The following is a 17,824-nucleotide window of genomic DNA, read 5'->3' as shown; positions in this document are numbered from 1 at the left end:
CCGCTCGATGCAACTAGAGAAAGCCTGTGTGCAGCAGCGAAGACTCAATGCAGCCAAAAATAAATAAATAAAATTTTTTTTTTGATAGTTACTGATTTTCTGGAAAAAGCAAAGCTATAAGGACAGCAAAGCGATCAGTGACTGCTGGGAGCTGGCATGGGTGGCAAGGCTGACCACTGAGGAACACAGGGGCATTTTTGAGGGTGTTATATCTTGATTGTAGTCACAGTCACATGATTTCATGCATTTGTCAAAACTCACAGAACTGTGTACCAAAAAAGGTGAATTTTACTGTAATTAAACACGTGTTCTAAACACTATGCTAGGCACTGGGACATCCAAGGTTTCTGTCTTCATAGACCTTGGATTCTAGTGGAAAAGATAGAAAATCAACATGTTGATTAAGACAGCATAATTACAGAAAATTACCTCTTCAAGGAGTTATCATTTGAGCAGAGGACTGAAGACAGACAATACAAGACCCTGAGGGAGGAATGAGCTTGGGTTAAGTAACGGAAAAAATGCCAGAGCTCCTGGAAGGCAGTGAGTGAGGGGGAGAGTGGTGTAACATGAGGTTGTAGGCAGGAACCAACCTGCACTTCACCTTCGGCCACAGAGAACATTTTGAATTTTATTCCAAGAGCCATGGAAAGTACCTGGCCATGACTGGTTTACTTTATAAAGATCACTAGCTACTGTGCACAGGATGAATTTGAGAAGGGTTAGAGTGGAAGGAAGGAGATGAATTAGGAGGCTGCTGCAGCATTTCAGGCAGAAGGTGACAGTGATCTGGACAAGAATGGTGGTAGTGGAGATAGAATCAATACTGATTATATGACGATGTATTGGACGTGGGGAAAAGAAAGGACTACTCAAGACAACTCCTCGTTTTAGGCCCTAGCAACTGGGTAGATTGGGGCACTGTTTACCAATGTAGGGAAGGCTGTTTGGGAAAAGATTTGGAGATGAAAATCGAGAGCTTCGTTTTGAACAATATTAAATTTTAAATGCCTGCCAGACATCAGATAAAAGTTATCAGTTAGGCACTGGAGTTTACAAAGCTTGGGACCCTAGAGAGTGATCTGGGCTGAAATGTACGTTTGTGAGTCATAAACATGTAGTTGTAATTTAAAGAAACTGAAGAGCCTACATTCAGATGCTTGGGCCTACATGTCTTGGTGACTCCTTCAACAGTAGTCTGTGGACTGCCTAGGAGCAGGAGTGGAGAGTGAACAGTGTGGGGAGAGCGAGGATTAGGACGTGGCACCATCAGAGACTAGCTACTTAAGAAAAGAGCCCTGAAATTATTGATCTCATTGGGGAAGAGGGGGTCATGTGTGGTAGGAGAGGGCTAAGGAACTGGGCAAAGTGGGGCACTGAGTGGCCACGACCCTACTGAGGGCAGAATACAGGTTTGGGGAGTCTGGCTGAGTGGCAGATACAAAGCTCATGATAAGAGAAATGGAGTGCTGAGTTAACGATCTCAGAGATGGAGGGATGTCTTAGGACAGCAATTTGTCAGGAGTAGCATACAGGTAAAAATTGTCACAGAAAAATATTGAAAAATAAACAGGAAATTAAGGAGTTTGAAGATTGAGATGCTAACCGCCTGTTGTAATCCAACTAATCCGTCTGGCATCTGCCTTCTGAAGGGTGGGGGCAACCAGTGCTTCCAATACCAATTGGTAAATTATTTTTAAAACATTCTCCTGACTTTCTAGTTGAAGGTGTTCAGTGATAATCTATGCATGTCATACTTTAGAAGCTTAACCGTGTACCAAAAAAGACCCCTAAAACCATCCCCCTTTTTAATTGTATAACAGGAAACAGTTGGAAGAATGGCAGAAATCTAAGGGGAGGATCTATAAACGGCCTCCTATGGAACTTAAAACAAAAAGAAAAATAATAGAGGAAATGAATATTTCATTCTGGAAGAGTATGGAAAAAGAAGAGGAAGAAAAGAAAGCACAACTTGAACTATCCAGTAAAATTAACAACACTCTGACAGAATGTCTGCAGCTCATTGAAGGGGTGAGTGAGGACAATAAGCTCCCAGAGCTTTGCTGAATCTTAGAGTTTTTTAAACATTTTTGTTAAATATAGTGTAGGGGAGATAACCTCTGTCTAAGCAGAAATTTAGCTCCTCCTTTTAATAGAGAGGAAGGATAGTAATAATAAAAAACCTGTACTTAAATAATGACTCTTGTATGCCAGGTACTGTTCTAAGCACTTTACTTATATTATTTCATACAATTACATAATGACTATTATGATATTCACTTTACAAATGAAGCTGAGGCACAGAGAAGTTGGGAAATTAACCCAAGTAGCCTGGCTCCAGAGGGATTCAAAAGGAACTCTGCCTTCTTCATGTACTGAGGTCCAAAGAGTAAACATCTGACATTTAGATACGAAGCTGAAGTCAAAAGGCAAGGCCTCATGTAGAATTAGATTATCCTAAGGTCTCTAGGTAGCTATGAATGGCATCCAAATTGTATCTTGGATTTTGCAGATAAGGATAAAGTAAATGGTAAGCAAAGGGTATGATCCTTAGGATATTCCTTGAAGGAAAAATATATTAATAAAAAATAACTGGATAGACTTCTATACTAAGGTCCTTGCCTGAAGCAAACTCAGTTCTGTCGTTTGACTGGTAGTATTGTATATCAGCAAAAAAAAGGAAACCTTCAAATTAGGTCTACTCTGGGCAGTTTTTTTCATTAGATTCAGTTAAACATTAACTACTCTTTTGTGGAATTAAACTTCAGTTCTTTGTTTGTTCTTTCTCTTGTTTTCATTGCATTAAAAAAATACCTGAATACATTTTTATTATTAAAAGCATTTCAGATAATACAGGTAAATTACTCCCAGCACTTGCGCAGGTGCACGCACACACACAAGGTACGCACCCCAGGCTTCTCCCTGGAGGTGACCACTACTGCCCATTATCCTTCCAGACAGTTTTTATGCATTTGCTTAACAGTATAGGTATGTAGAGAAATGAAGTATATGGTTTTGTGAGCTGCAGTTATTTCAGATTTTTATGTGTGTTCTTTGGTTGTCTTTTCTTGTGTTTTCCTAGTATCAGTATTATGCTGGCTTTGTCAAATGAGTTGGGTATTTTCCTTTTTTCCTGTACCCTGAAAATACTTTATTTGCAATTGAGATTCATTAGAATTATTTTGTTCTTTGAAGGTTTGGTAAGAACTTACCTCTAAAATCATCTGGACTTTGGGGGATAATTTTCTGTTTTTTCAATTTTTTCCATGGTCATTGGTCTATTTAGGTTTTGTATTTCTTGAACCAATTTTAGTAATTCTGTGCCTTTTATTTAAATCAGACTTGCTAAAGATTTCTCTATTCATCTTTTTAAAAGGCCATCTTTTGGGTTTTATTTTTTTCTCTTGCATCAGTGTCTGCATCTATTTTTATGTTTATTTTTCTTTTCTAGCTTTTTTAGTTGAAAGCTTAGAGCATTTATGTCAGTCTTTCTTATTTTATTAAAAATATTTTTTAGTGCTGTCAATTTGCCTCTGAATTTAGCTTTGGTCATATCCTTCATGTTTGACTAGGTAATGTTTTGTATCAGAGTCAAGTCAGAAAAACAGAAACACAAGGTATCTCAATAGAAAGAATGGAATATGAAGGTTGGTTTCACAGTGTCTTAGGTGAGTGTCCTTGAAGCAGACCCTTCCAGGAAGAAAGGGGAACAAAGAGAGGTTGGGGATATCAGAACCTAGCAGCTAGGAGAGACAAACCCTGGTGGAAGTGGGACTCCAGCTCTAAGGAGGGCATACTACTAGCAACGCTGGTGCCACCGGAGCTGGAGGAGGGGCCCTGCAGGGCTGGGATTCAGACCTTGAGAAAACGATGCTAGCTAGCCGGTTGGTGCTTTTGCCTCTGAAGGAGCACAGTGAGGCAGAGTCTGTGAATGCCAGGGTAAAAAGGTAGAGGCTGGAACCAACTGCTGCTGCCACAGTGAAGGACCATTGCTGGGGTGATGAAAGCAAATGGGAAAGAGGCAGTCCCCTCTCTTCTCCAGCCCTGCAACCTCCCTCTAGTGCCCCATACTGGCCGAGCCCATCAGAGAACTGCTGTCAAAGCAGAAAGTGATTTATAGAATTCCAGCACATTTACAGAATTCTGCACAACAAAGCAGAGGATAAAAGGTGGGTTTGGAGCTAAGAGATCATAGCCTAATAACTGACATGTTCTCATTTTCGTTTCTAGTTTGAGATTTCCATTTTGAGTTCTTCTTTAATCCAAAAGTTATCTTAGAAGAGTATCTTTTAACTCCCAGATATGTAGTTGGTTTTGTTGGTGTTGGGTTTTGGGGGGTTCTTTTTTTGTTTTTTCTGGGTGTCAGTTTTTAATTATACTGCATTGTGGTTGGTGAATGTTGAAATTTTCTTTCTGGTCTTAATGTCTGATCAGTCTTGGTGAATGTTCCAAAAGTGTTTGAAAAGGATACGTATTCTCTGTTGAACAGAAAATTCTACATGGGTATCCATTGCTCTCTGAAAGAAATATGCCAGAGTCTGGCACTGGCACTGTGATTTGTGATTGATAATTTCATTTTGTATTTCTGTCAACATTTACTTTCTACTTTTCAAAGTTACGTTGTTAGGTACTAAAGATTCATGACTTGCTTTGATTTTTCTTTTGTCTGATATTAATCTTGCCACACCTGCTTTGTTGTTCTTACAATTTGTCTAGTAAATTTTTTTCTATTCCTTTATTTTTAAAGGTATGTCTCATGAATACATACAACTTTAATTTCTCTAACCAAATCTGGAACTCCCTGCTTTTAAAAAAGTGCATTTAACCCATATACATCTGTTGTAATAATTACGCATATGTTTAACTTTATCTCTGCCGTTTTATTTTGTAATTCAATTTATTGAATAATAAATAACTCTTCCCTATAATATTATTATTTTGTAATTCAATTCATTCAACACATCAATGAATTATTTTTTGGTTTATTTTCCCTCATCTCTTTATCCAGTTTTCTTTATTTCATAACGAAAGCATATAAATTGAAATCACAAAAGAAAGTGGTAAGTGTGAGTTCAAACATGGTATGCAAGTTATATATTCTTCTCATGGTTACTTTTGTTTCAAGTCTTCCACTTGAATTCTAAAGTTTGTTCACTAGTAACTTTATGTTTTCGAATGGTAAACTTTCTGAGTTTGTTATGCTTGTAAAAATGTCATTATTTCACCCTCCTGCTGGATTCATAGTTTGGCTGGGGGAAATTTCTAAATTCACATGATCTTCCCTGGAAAATTTGAAGTTACTCTTTCATTTTCTTTCTTACATCTGAAATTGTTGATTTATTAAAGTCTCATGTCAATCTAATTCTCATTCCTTATAGGTAATCCTTTTTTTCCCTTCTGGAAGGATTTAAGATTTTCCTTTTATCCCTTTTTTTTTTTGTAACTGGCCATACCATGCAGCTTGCAGGCCCTTAGTTCCCCGACCAGGGATCGAACCCACGCCCCCTGCAGTGGAAGCATGGAGTCCTAACCACTGGACCACCAGGGAATTCCCTCCTTGGTTTTCTAAGTACGGGTCTTTTTTCATCCATCTTGCTTAGCTCTCTGAGGACCTTGCGGTCTGAACACTTGTTTCTTTGTTCAGTCCTTGGGAATTTTCTTCTACAACTGCTTTGAGTGTATGTTCTGCTTTGTTCTTTCTCTACTTTTTCTTCTAGAAATTCTATTGCATGGATATTGGAATTCTTGAGTAATAGATGTATCCTCCAGAACTCTTAACTTTTCTTTTATACTCTTCATTTCTTTGTTCTGTTGCACTGGGTTCTGGAAGAATTCCACAGCCAAATTTTCAGCGCACTGATTTATTCTTCAGCAGGGTCCATGCCACTGTTCTGCCTTTCTATTGGTTCTTTTTCACAGCATTAGTTCTAGTTTTATGATGGCAATATTCTCTTATCACTCTGAAGATATTGACTACAGGTTTGTTTGTTTTTTTAACATCTTTATTGGAGTATAATTGCTTTACAGTGGTGTGTTAGTTTCTGCCTTATAGCAAAGTGAATCAGCTATACATATACATATATCCCCGTATCTCCTCGCTCTTGCGTCTCCCTCCCACCCTCCCTATCCCACCCTCACCCTTAGGTAGTCACAAAGCACTGAGCTTATCTCCCTGTGCTATGCAGCTGCTTCCCACTAGCTATCTATTTTACACTTGGTAGTGTATATAAGTCCATGCCACTCTCTCACTTTGTCCCAGCTTACCCTCCCCCTCCCCGTGTCCCCAAGTCCATTCTCTACTTCTGCGTCTTTATTCCTGTCCTGACTACAGTACTCTTAAAATGTATTTCTCTTTGCTCCCTCAGCTGTTTGCTCCAATGTTCATTCTTCTGGTTCTTGAGTTTTATGCCTCTTTCATGTAGTGTTGGTTTCCTCAAACATTAGTGATTCTTGACTGTGAGCTTACCCTTGTGTCTTTCCCATCTCAGGAGAAGTAGGAGGTGCTGCCTGGCTGAGTGTGCCAGTGCCTGGGTTTCTGGGCATGTGGCTCTTCATAGTCCTCCTGGTCCAGGTCACTGCGCTGCTCTTGGTACAAGGCAGAAGGGAACCAAACCAGTGAAGCCATTTTAAAGTTCCTTTTTAAAAAAATAAATAAATAAAAAAAAATAAAGTTCCTTTTTGTGGGATTTAACCCTCTTTATCTTTATATACACCTGTGTGGATCCCCAGCACACACACATATACACCCATGACCCTTGCATACCTTTGCCATCCTTCATTCTTCTGTTAGGGTCAAGCAGAAATTCTGGTCACCATTCAGTGTTCACATTATTATGAATGTGTAAGAAATACATGAATGGCTGATTACTCCAGGGTTGGGTTTGGTTTGGTTTTGGTTTTGCATAAAAATGGAGAACATATTTCTTACTTTCAACTATGATAAATATTTTTCTATTTGGTCTCTTAATTTAAAATGTAATGATCAGTGTCAAAATTCATCAAAACATGCTATTTAAACGGGTGCATTTTATATAAACTACTTCAATAAAATTCAATTTTTTTTAATTCAAAAAAATATTGACCAGACTGATTTCTGCATACCTTCTATGATAAATATTAGGAGAGAATAACAGCAAGACAGTAATAATTACCTCTGGGTATTTCTCTCTTCTCCAGGGTGTACATTCTAATGAAATAGGCGCCATTTTGTCCAGTATTCCTGAGGCTGAAAAGTTTGCTCAGTTCTGGATCTGCAAAGCCAAGTTGTTGGCAAGTAAAGGCACCTTTGATGTCATTGGGCTATATGAAGAGGCCATTAGAAATGGGGCCAGAGTAAGTATCTACCTTGAGTGGGTGACTTCTTAAAACTTCTCTTTAATACGACTTCTCTGCTGTTTGCAAAATGGCGGCTATGTAATGTAATGTTGAAGCTTCTAATTCACTTCATTAAGTTATATGCAAAATATGAAGTACGATATGTCCTTTATGAACATTTTAATTAAAATATTTATTTTGTAGAATATAGTGTTACATGTAAACCAATAGAATCACTTTCTTGTCAAGCGAATATGTCTCACTGTACACTCACTGTAGAAATAAGCACTTGTGAAAAGTAATAGCATAGAAAATTATAATGTAACGTCAATAGCCAATACTAAGAAAGTCATACCTCACCTAAAGAACCTAAAAATATATTAAACCCAACACATCAATGTCCATAAATCAATAATTCAGGGCTATTTTATGAAATAACTTTTAATCCTAAAACCTAGTAAAACCAATGTCTATATATAATTTTTTTTAATAAATTTTTCTTTATTTTTGGCTGTGTTGGCTCTTCGTTGCTGCACGTGGGCTTTTCCCTAGTTGCGGCGAGCAGGGGCTACTCTTCGTTGCGGTGCATGGGCTTCTCATTGCAGTGGTTTCTCTTGTTGCGGAGCACGGGCTCTAGGCGCGCGGGCTTCAGTAGTTGTGGCTCGCAGACTCTAGAGCACAGGCTCTAGAGCACAGGCTCAGCAGTTGTGGTGCACGGGCTTAGTTGCTCCGTGGCATGTCGGATCTTCCCGGGCCAGGGATCGAACCCGTGTCCCCTGCATTGGCAGGCAGATTCTTAACCACTGCACCACCAGAGAAGCCCTATATATAATTTTTTTAACACAGACTGCATTAAATAGTTTCATAACTCTTCCCTATAATATCACTTTCCATGTCATCATATATTCTACCATACCTTTTCCATGATTGTTCAGAATCAGACTTGTCCATGGACATAGTTTAAATAAATAATTTGATAAGGTCTGTTCCATAAGGCCTGATTCCCTCCCCTCCCATTTCCCACTTCCCAGAGCAAACTGAGTATTTTGTTACCTTGATAGTTTCAGATAACATGCTTATATTACTATTTCTTGATTTTTCTCTCTTTAGACATGATTTGTAGACATCCAACTATACAGGATGAGGATCTAACCTTCTTTCTCACACACACCCACACAGATCCCCAACACACACACATAGACACCCCTATCACCCCTGCAGACTTTTACTGTCCTCCATATTTCCATGAGAGTCATATGGACATTCTGGTCACTATTCAGTGTTCACATTGTTATTGACTATGTGAGAAATTTGCATTGAGCCATGTGGTATACACTGTGATTACTTTGCCTTTCAAGTATGTTTTCATAATTTTCCTGAAATTATTTTCTTGTTTTCCCTTTGCTTAATTTTCTGAGTATTTATTATATAATTAATTCCCATACTCTTCTATAATTATCTAAATTTCTCCATACTTTCAAAACATTCGATATTCTGTTGATTTCTTTTTCTCAGAGACTTTTCTCCCAGACCCTTCTTAATCTGTTCCAGGCTCAACAGGTTGTTCTTTACCCCTGTCTTTATTGCCTGTCATTCTGGGATCTCCTTTCACCAAAACCCTCAGATTCCCGTTTCTTCCTGCATTGCCTGATTCTTCTCCAATACTTTTCTTCTCTCACCATTTTTTTTTTTTGGTGGGTAGGGGGTTGTTCTCTATTGTTCATTAAATGCTTTACTCAGATGCCAGTGAAACTGGGCTGTTTCAGTATAAGAGGTGGATTTTAAAAAGCTTGTTAAAAACTCTGGACACAGATGAGGCTTTACCATAGGGTGATTTGGCTGAGTCAGTTGACTGAAGAACCCTCCATATCAGTGTCTTCAGGTCTTCCTTCTAAGACTGGTTATATTCTCTGAAGAAGCCTCATCCAGTCTTCTTCCCAGGAACTAGAAGCCAGGCTACCAGGTGTTATGGGGGAGGAGAGAGCTGGGTGTCTCAACCTTCAGTGTGGAAACTTTCATTTATCCCTTTTTTCAGTAGGCACTCCCACCCTCAATCTTGCATGATATCCCCCAGAGACTTGGAGGATACATGCCCAGTGTCCTGTTTGGATGAAGGTGGGAGGGGCACAGTCACCGGGCTGCATGGAGTTTAGGGATGCAGGGTGGATTTGGAGGTCTGGCCGTATTTATTTATTTACTTGCTTACTTCCCAAGCCACGCAGCTTGCGGGATCTTCGTTCCCTAGCCAGGGATTGAACCAGGGCCGTGGCCCTGAAAGCGCCGAGTCCTAACCACTGGACTGCCAGGGAATTCCCAGGTCTGACTGCTTTTTGACAGATGCTCAAGAGCCCTCCTGATTTTGACCCCTCCATCCATTCCTCAGCCTTTCAGGGGCTCTGGGGTCGAATCAGGTTCTTTCTTAGCCACACTGCCAGCTTAGAATTTGGCTCTTTCAAGTTGGTCAAACTGCTTACCTCTTCCTTCCACATTCGAGCTTCCAAAGTCTTGTTGCTGTTTCTTCTGTTCCCTGTGGTTACTGCCTCCTTTTTAATCCCTTTAGTATAATTTCAGTAGAGTTTCAAGAGTGATTAGAAATAAATGTGTAAAAAAAAAAAGAAATGTGTACTCAATGCATCGTCTTTAGCTAGAAGCCTGTGAAAATGTAAAATACACTTGATGAGTGTTGCATATAATTAAGACCTTTTGCAGTATATTCTGTACATTTATTCCCATTCTTAAGTTTACAGCCTTTTAGATTTTGTAAAAATGTACAGATAGCTTTGCTTTTATGCTCTGTTGTCAGTTTGTATCTGTTATTTACTTGATACAGAGTCCCAGGTCAGGAAGGCCAGGCTCCAAGTATCATGTTCCTATGAGAACGTACAACTCATTTATGATGTTCTGCTTCATGGCCTGGTTAACATGCTTTAAAAAGGATGGCTATCTCAGGGCTTCCCTGGTGGCGCAGTGGTTGAGAGTCCGCCTGCCGATGTAGGGGATACGGGTTCGTGCCCCGATCCGGGAGGATGCCACATGCTGCGGAGCGGCTGGGCCTGTGAGCCATGGCCGCTGGGCCTGCGCGTCCGGAGCCTGCGCTCCGCAGTGGGAGAGGCCACAGCGGTGAGAGGCCCGCGTACCGCAAGAAACAAAAACAAAAAAACAAAAAACGAAAAAAAACAAAAAAAAAAACAAAAAAGGATGGCTATCTCAGATAATTTTATCAGAAAATTACTATTCTATAATAGTTTTTTTTATTGTTTTTTACGTTATTTTACCAAATAAAAGAAGAAAGGGAAGGCTGGAGGGAAATTGCCCAGAATGCCAACTAAAGGTTATATTTAGATGATGGGATTATGGGTGGTTTTCCTTTTCAAATTTGACCTATTGTTCAGTTTTCTGTAATAAGATATATGACTTTTGGGCTTCCCTGGTAGCACAGTGGTTAAGAATCCGCCTGCCAACGCAGGGGACACGGTTTGAGCCGTGGTCCGGGAAGATCCCACATGCTGTGGAGCAACGAAGCCCGTGCGCCACAATTGCTGAGCCTGCGCTCTAGAGCCTGTGCGCCACAACTACTGAAGCCCGTGCACCTAGAGCCCGTGCTCCGCAACAAGAGAAGCCACCGCAATGAGAAGCCCACACACCGCCATGAAGAGTAGCCCCCGCTTGCCACAAGTAGAGAAAGCCCACGCACAGCAACAAAGACCCAATGCAGCCAAAAATAAATAAAATAAAAAAGATATATGACTTTTATAATAAAAACAAAAATTCAGTTAAGACAACACTAAAAACATATGCCAAATTTTCTGTATGGCTCGCTTTACATCTTTGGATCAGAATCTTTATGTGGGAACACATCTTCAGTGGGATTATATAAGTCAGTAAGAAAATTGATTTAGAGAAATTTTATTATAGACAACTTTCCATAAATACATCTCTTCATTGAAGTCAAGCATGCCAAAAACAAGATGGCGGCGGCCACATGAGCAAACCCCCCACCCAGGTCTCCGCTGTCGTGGTCACTGCCACCACCCACGCCGCCAGCCCCTCCCGGCATTCCTCGCGCTCGCATATAGCGCGCCAGCTTCGCACCAACCAAAAAGTGTCACCTCGGAGCACGGGACCCACCACCCCGGAGAAGCCCAAGCCTACGTGTCGGAAGCCGGCACTCCCCCCAGTCGCACACCTCGCTCTCGCCCTGCGTGGCACACGTCAGTGGGGCGAGGAGCAGTCGCTCCGCAAGATGCACGCTGCTTACCTGGCAATTAAGTAAAAAGGCCAAAGAGGCAGCTACCGCCAAGAAGCCGAGAGACTGGGAAGACTCCTGATAAAGCCCTCCTGAAGCCAGTTTCTCGAATTCCCCACCAGCAGACCGTCTGAGGTGCCTTCTGCAGAAGAGGATGCTTCAGTCTACAGGAGTAAATCCCAATCCAACAGAACGATTATTTGCTGTCGCTCAGAGTTGCTGAACCCTTGATCCCCAGAAAGGACTTCCACAATACATCAATGCACTTACGCAAAGCAAAGAGTGTCTGAGCCCACTCCCCATGGTTGGTTCTCGTTCAGCCTTCTGAGTGTGTGAGCTACCTTTCCAATGAATGGATTTGACAGACTTTTCGTTTCTGAACTCGCCAGCAAGAAAGAATGGGGGCTTCCCTGGTGGTGCAGTGGTTGAGAGTCCGCCTGCCGATGCAGGGGACGGGTTCGTGCCCCAGTCCGGGAGGATCCCGCGTGCCGCGGAGCGGCTGGGCCCGTGAGCCGTGGCCGCTGAGACTGCATGTCCAGAGCCTGTGCTCCGCAACGGGAGGGGCCACAGCAGTGAGAGGCCCGCGTACCGCAAAAAAAAAAAAAAAAAAGAAGGAATGGGTTAGTTTGCCCTCAGAGACTCTAAATATGTCATCCATAGAATGGACTTGTCCAGCCTGCTAAGGGTCAGCACCCCAAACACAGACTAGATTTAACTTTTGGACTACAGTATAGTATGCATCCACAAAATGGACTTGTCCGGCTTTTGCCATATCCAGACTTCTATGCCCAGGATGGACGTGAAGAGATTTCACATTGTCCACATACGTACTAGTCTTAGCCTTCTGAGAACGTGAGCCCCCATGCAAAAATAAGAGGTACCTATTTACCTCTCAAAGTGTCGGAGGTCTGATCATATTTCACATTCATGACACATCGTCATGGTTGTTCTATGCAAAGCCTCTCATTTTATTTATTCTTTTATTCCTGTAGCCAACTATCATTCTCTTCCTCCCACAGTTAACTTTATTGAGTTTAATGTGTATCTCTTGGTGTGATTTCATATAAAATCTGCAATTTTGTGTAAAAAAAAAAAAAGTCAAGCATGCCAGCATTTAACCAACATTTTCTTTGTTCCTTTATTTTTCCCATAAAGCTAAAACTGAAACCTTTTAAATGTTATTTATAGTTAGACAAGAGATAAAAAGGGAAATGTTTCTGTTATAAAAAGTCTATTTGATGTTGAACAACAGCGTAAGTTCCTTAGATCACTTTTTTCCATGAATATTTTTACTACTGTTCATGTATTTTCTTCCTTCCAGCCAATACAAGAGTTGCGGAAAGTTGTCCTTAATATTTTGCAAGACCCAGACAGAACCACAGAAGGTACTACTATTTTGTATTTAAATTCATTCCCTCCAGCCACTCAAGTAGAAGTCATTGAGGAACACATAGCGGGTAAAAAAAGAATTGTAAGTCCCCTGAAATGCCTCTTGCTTCTTGGTTTCCATGGCCTGCCCTTTTGGCCTTCATCATCAGCTGATTCATTTCTATTCTATTATTACAAGTAAATATACTGCTCAACACCAAACAAAGGTTTCCACCAGAGCAGCCTAGACTAGGGTGTATTGCTTCCCTGGAGAGAAGGTGAGAGGAGAAGGCAAGTGACTCTTTTTTTTTTTTTTTTTTTTTTGCGGTACGCGGACCTCTCACTGTTGTGACCTCTCCCGTTGCGGAGCGCAGGCTCAGCAGCCATGGCTCACGGGCCCAGCCGCTCCGCGGCATGTGGGATCTTCCCGGACCGGGGCATGAACCCGCGTCCCCCGTATCGACAGGCGGACTCTCAACGACTGTGCCACCAGGGAAGCCCAGCAAGTGACTCTTTACCAGAAGAGACTGAGGCAAATGGGAGAGGTGCTTTGGTTTAAGTTACATGTTTCATCATAACAAGCCCACCAACACGTATACATCCAAATTCATGTTATACCTTTAAATCATACCCATCTCAGGAATCATTTCACTTAATTCACCATTACTGTCATTGGCCAGAACCTTTAGAGAACTCTTCTATGAAAAATGTGCCAAATACAGTGAGTGACACGTTAATTATAATATTTGTTATATGAATGGGGGAAAAAAAGCTACCTTGAGAAAATAAAATGGATTATTTTTATAATCTTAGAAGGTGACAAATCTTTTTCAAGTGTAGGTTTAGGGAATTGCCTGGCGGTCCAGTGGGTAAGACTCTGCGCTCTCACTGCCAAGGGCCTGGGTTCAATCCCTGGTCGGAGAACTAAGATCCCATGCGTGCCACGCAGCCAAAAAAAACAAAGGGGTAGATCGACCTTTGGGGAACAATCACGTCATGAGGAATTACAGCCAACTAACCCATTACTTTTGGGAATAAGGTTGTAGAGTACCTATACTCAGTGGTCCTCTTGCTGAGAATGATGCTACAATTCAGGTATTTGTTTATAATGTGTGGCAGTGTTCTTCAAAGGGATAAAAAGAGGAGACAGGAATCCATGCCTTTCCCACCTCTTGGCCCCTGTTGGCCTCTCTTGGGGTCTCAGCCTCCAGCCACAGTATCTGTCTGTCTCAGCCTGATTTCCTTCCCTTAATTTTGGTTGTTATGGTTGGGCTATCATGCAAATTGTGTCAACACAAGACATTTTTTCACCTACTGTCCAAGGTGATAGCCATATGGTCACACCTGGGTAGGGAGGGATCAGAAGGTCAAGTGAATTAACTCTAATGAGTCAGGAAAATTGAACCAAGGTGTGATGTAAGGGTAAGAAGAGGCCAATGATTAGTCACTAAGGGAGCTCCCTCGAGAGTGAATAAGAGATTGGGGATGTGTTCACAATGTTGAAAGGGTAGCCGGGATCCATTCTCACAGGCCCCAAGGCTGCCTGGAGGGCTGGTTAGGAGGATGGCCTGATGTAGCAGGAAAAACTAGTTGTAGGTCCCACTCCAAATCAATTACTCTTTATTGAGTATATGGAATCCGTAAGGATCACTGAGAAATCATTGTAGATAACTGCTGTTTCATTTTATTGATTTTTTAGCTTCAGTATTAAATTGCTAAATCTTTTCTTTTTGACCTTGTATACACAGGAATTACCTCTGACTCTTTAGCTGCTGAAACTAATATAACATCAATAGAAATGCTGGCCAAGAAGATGGAGTCTGGGACGTCTTGTCTTTCTCCAAAAGAGAGGGAACAGGTTTCAGCAACACCCCAAATCACCAAGTCAGAACAGGATAATCATCCTGGTATCAAATTACAGATCGCCCCGATCCCTAGGTAAGCAAACTCTAAAGCAGGCTTGTGTTCACAGGGCTAATTCAAGTCCAATTCTCAATTTCTCCTCCCCAGATCCAGGATACCATCAGATTAGTGATACCTTCTGCCTCATACGAGGACCAGGTGGTCTAATCCATCTTTGGTGTTAAGGGAAGGAGCTGAGGGTGATGGGGGGGGTTGGAACCAGTGCCAGGAAGAGCTGTGTCCTTTCTCAGTACACACACCATCCCCCCTCACACCACCCCCAAGGAGACCTGACCTGCAATGAGGAAGGAGCTGCCAGAGTCAGGAGGGCTGCTGGAGTGGAGTCACCCCTCCCTCCTGGCATTGGTCCTCCCTCTTCACCCTCATCTGTGCTGCATTTGCAGATCCCACCCACCTTTCCAGCCAGTCCTGGGGGGCAGGAGCAAACTGCCAAGCAGGCAGCCTCTGGAGCTGTGGGAAGGAGGGAGCTGTGAATAGCCCTGTGAGAACAGGGAGGCGGCAGGCACGTGCTAGTTAGAGACCGCGCACAGCATCAGAAGTGTTTGGTTTTGAGACAAGTGTAAGGTTAAGAATCCATGGTAATTTAAGGAACTGTGTCAGGGTATCGATGTCATTTTCTAAAACATTAGTGTCACATCAGTCTCTGTTCGTGCTCTTGAAAGGAAAATTCCAAACAAAAGCACCAAGACCACAGTTCTGTATCTTCGTTCTCTGGAAAGCACAGCTGGGCCTCTTCCAGTCTAAACTCCTGTCTCAGACCTGTCATTTCCCCACTGTAGTCAGCTCGTGGGTGGATGAAAGCAGGCAGCTGACGTGAAGACCACCTCTTACTGTCTCCGGAATTGGTGATGGGCGTTTTCAGCAGACTGGCCACGAGTTTTGTGAGGCTAATGTAATCAGTGGTTTTGTGATGTGTGACCAGGATTCACTGCCTGGAAAGGTCTCTGCAACGTACCCTCCAGGCTGCCTGTGATTGGAATGCATTCAGGTTTACCAGGAAGATGCCTGATTTGTTCCAGTTTCAATTTGTGGTTTGGTCCACCATCTTAAAAGATGTTTTTTGAATAATTTACTGTCAAAGCTAGAAAGAATCTTAGAATTCATTAGTCCAGCCTCATTTGGTGTTAGGCCCAATTTCATCAAAACGTGTCAGCTCTTTGAAAGTTTATGGAATAAACAAACACCAACTGCCAAGTAGCTGACTTCAAATAAAAGCACACTTAACAATTCACTCAATTAAATCCCTGTGCTGACACCATGTGAGAGCAGATGGACACCACCCAGTTCATTCTGACAATGAGGGCAAGTCCACCTTAGGACGAGAGCTGCTATAGACATTTCTCTTGTGTTTTATTAGGGAATAAGAAAAAAATAAAGACTAACAAGTAGAATTTTGAAAGAAGTTAGAAGGTTTTGAATGCATCTCTTGCTGTCTCTCAGAATAAACGGAATGCCGGAAGTGCAAGACATGAAGCTTATCACTCCTGTACGGCGTTCAGCCAGGATCGAGCGAGCAGTGTCCCGCTACCCGGAAATGCTGCAGGAACATGACCTAGTGGTGGCTTCTCTCAACGAACTGTTAGAAGTGGAAGAGACAGAGTGTTTTATATTCCGCAAAAATGAGGCTTTGCCGGTAACATTAGGGTTTCAAGTCCTTGAGTCGTAATTTCTTGATTTTTTTTTTTTAAAAAAGAGAGACATTTCAGAGCCTCCACAAGACAAGAAATGCACTTACCTGGGTGGCCTGGGAGAAACTGTAATAGAGGGGCATCGTGGGTGCAGACTGTGGGCCCAGGGCCTGGGAAGTAATTCCCTGGGCTTACTCTCAGATTTACACCCCCATGGGAAAGTCTGGTTACTTAAGACTGTAGTTTGCCTCAGCTTTACAGCACACAGAAATCTCAAACTTTGAAAATTAACTTACCCCACAAGTATGGTAACAATTTGAATTTTATTGACCTGCCTTAATCCCAACATAGTTATTTTTTATATCAGGAGGTCAATTCCACAATATGATAGACTTTCCTTCCTGCATCCACCTTAGCAGAGAGGGCAAATCCTTCCAGCATGGAAGATCTGAGTGTAGAAACTAGCCTTCCCCGCTAGGTGGGACGTGACAGACCATCTGGTCAGATCCTCTCATTCTGCAGCTGAGTTTATGCTGGCTGTGCCTTTCGCTCAGAGATCACAGATGACTTTTATGTGTGATCTTTGACTTCCGTCACAGATCCTTGGAGATGAGAGGTAATTCACATCCTTTCTGGGCCTGGCCTCCTTAATGATACACAATCCTGCACTGGAGTGGTCATCTAGCTTTTTATATTCAAACCTAATTTTGCATTTGTTATTGAGAAATGCTTCAAATAAAAACAAAAGGGAGCAGCAGACAGGGGCGGGGAAAGGACCCTTGCCTCTTCAGTTCTTTGCTCTGCTAGGGGACACCTGGCCTGAGAAGACATCTGAGCCCCAGAGACTATCATAGGTCGCCTTTCCTTCCTCCTGGGCAACTGCCTGTGGAAAGGTAAAATCAGAATCGTTGTGTAAATATAATGTATAGGAAAACCTAGTCGATGTATTTGAGATTTTAGTTTTCTTAATACTTATGTATCATCTAAAAAACAATTGACTTTTATTCATTCCTGCGTATTCATTTATCATATTTATTACAGAAAACAGTGCTGGTGGCTTGGCCTAGAGAATTAGGGGTCTGTCTGGGGAACGCCAATAGGCTATCCCAAGAGGCCTCACAGGGAACACCCACTACCCTGGAGAGCTCACCTTCATGTGGATTTTTCCATTGTGAGGGAAGCAGATCCATCTCTCCAAGTCTGATTTACAAAAACGAGGTTCATAAAGCTGAGGTATAAACCCATAATGCTCATAGACTAACTTTGGATGAGAAATAGATTGTCACCACAACCAAAACGCAGGAATCCACACAGCTAGGCGTTCCCTTCCCTTTAGACAGACTCA

At 41.9% G+C, this 17,824-nt stretch overlaps 1 protein-coding gene across 2 annotated transcripts in view; it reads left to right on the top strand.

Annotated features, from left to right (window-relative positions):
• Window positions 1-17,619, top strand: part of CKAP2L (cytoskeleton associated protein 2 like) — a 30,989-nt gene extending 13,370 nt beyond the window's left edge. The window contains exons 5-9 of one of the 2 annotated variants that reach the window (XM_079941621.1): window positions 1,824-2,031; window positions 7,177-7,332; window positions 12,882-12,945; window positions 14,677-14,866; window positions 16,292-17,619. In XM_079941621.1, the coding sequence (XP_079797747.1) occupies window positions 1,824-2,031; window positions 7,177-7,332; window positions 12,882-12,945; window positions 14,677-14,866; window positions 16,292-16,517 (844 nt within the window). In that variant the 3' untranslated portion in view covers window positions 16,518-17,619. Of the gene's footprint in view, window positions 1-1,823; window positions 2,032-7,176; window positions 7,333-12,881; window positions 12,946-14,676; window positions 14,867-16,291 lie in introns of those variants that run through there. The other variant, XM_079941622.1, reaches the window with a different exon arrangement.
• Window positions 17,620-17,824: the final 205 nt, after the last annotated feature.

The sequence above is a fragment of the Stenella coeruleoalba genome (assembly GCF_951394435.1).
Source record: "Stenella coeruleoalba genome assembly, chromosome: 13".
Lineage (NCBI taxonomy): Eukaryota > Metazoa > Chordata > Mammalia > Artiodactyla > Delphinidae > Stenella > Stenella coeruleoalba.
Note: the sequence above shows the minus strand (reverse complement) of the source record. Positions and strands in the feature narration are given on the sequence as shown.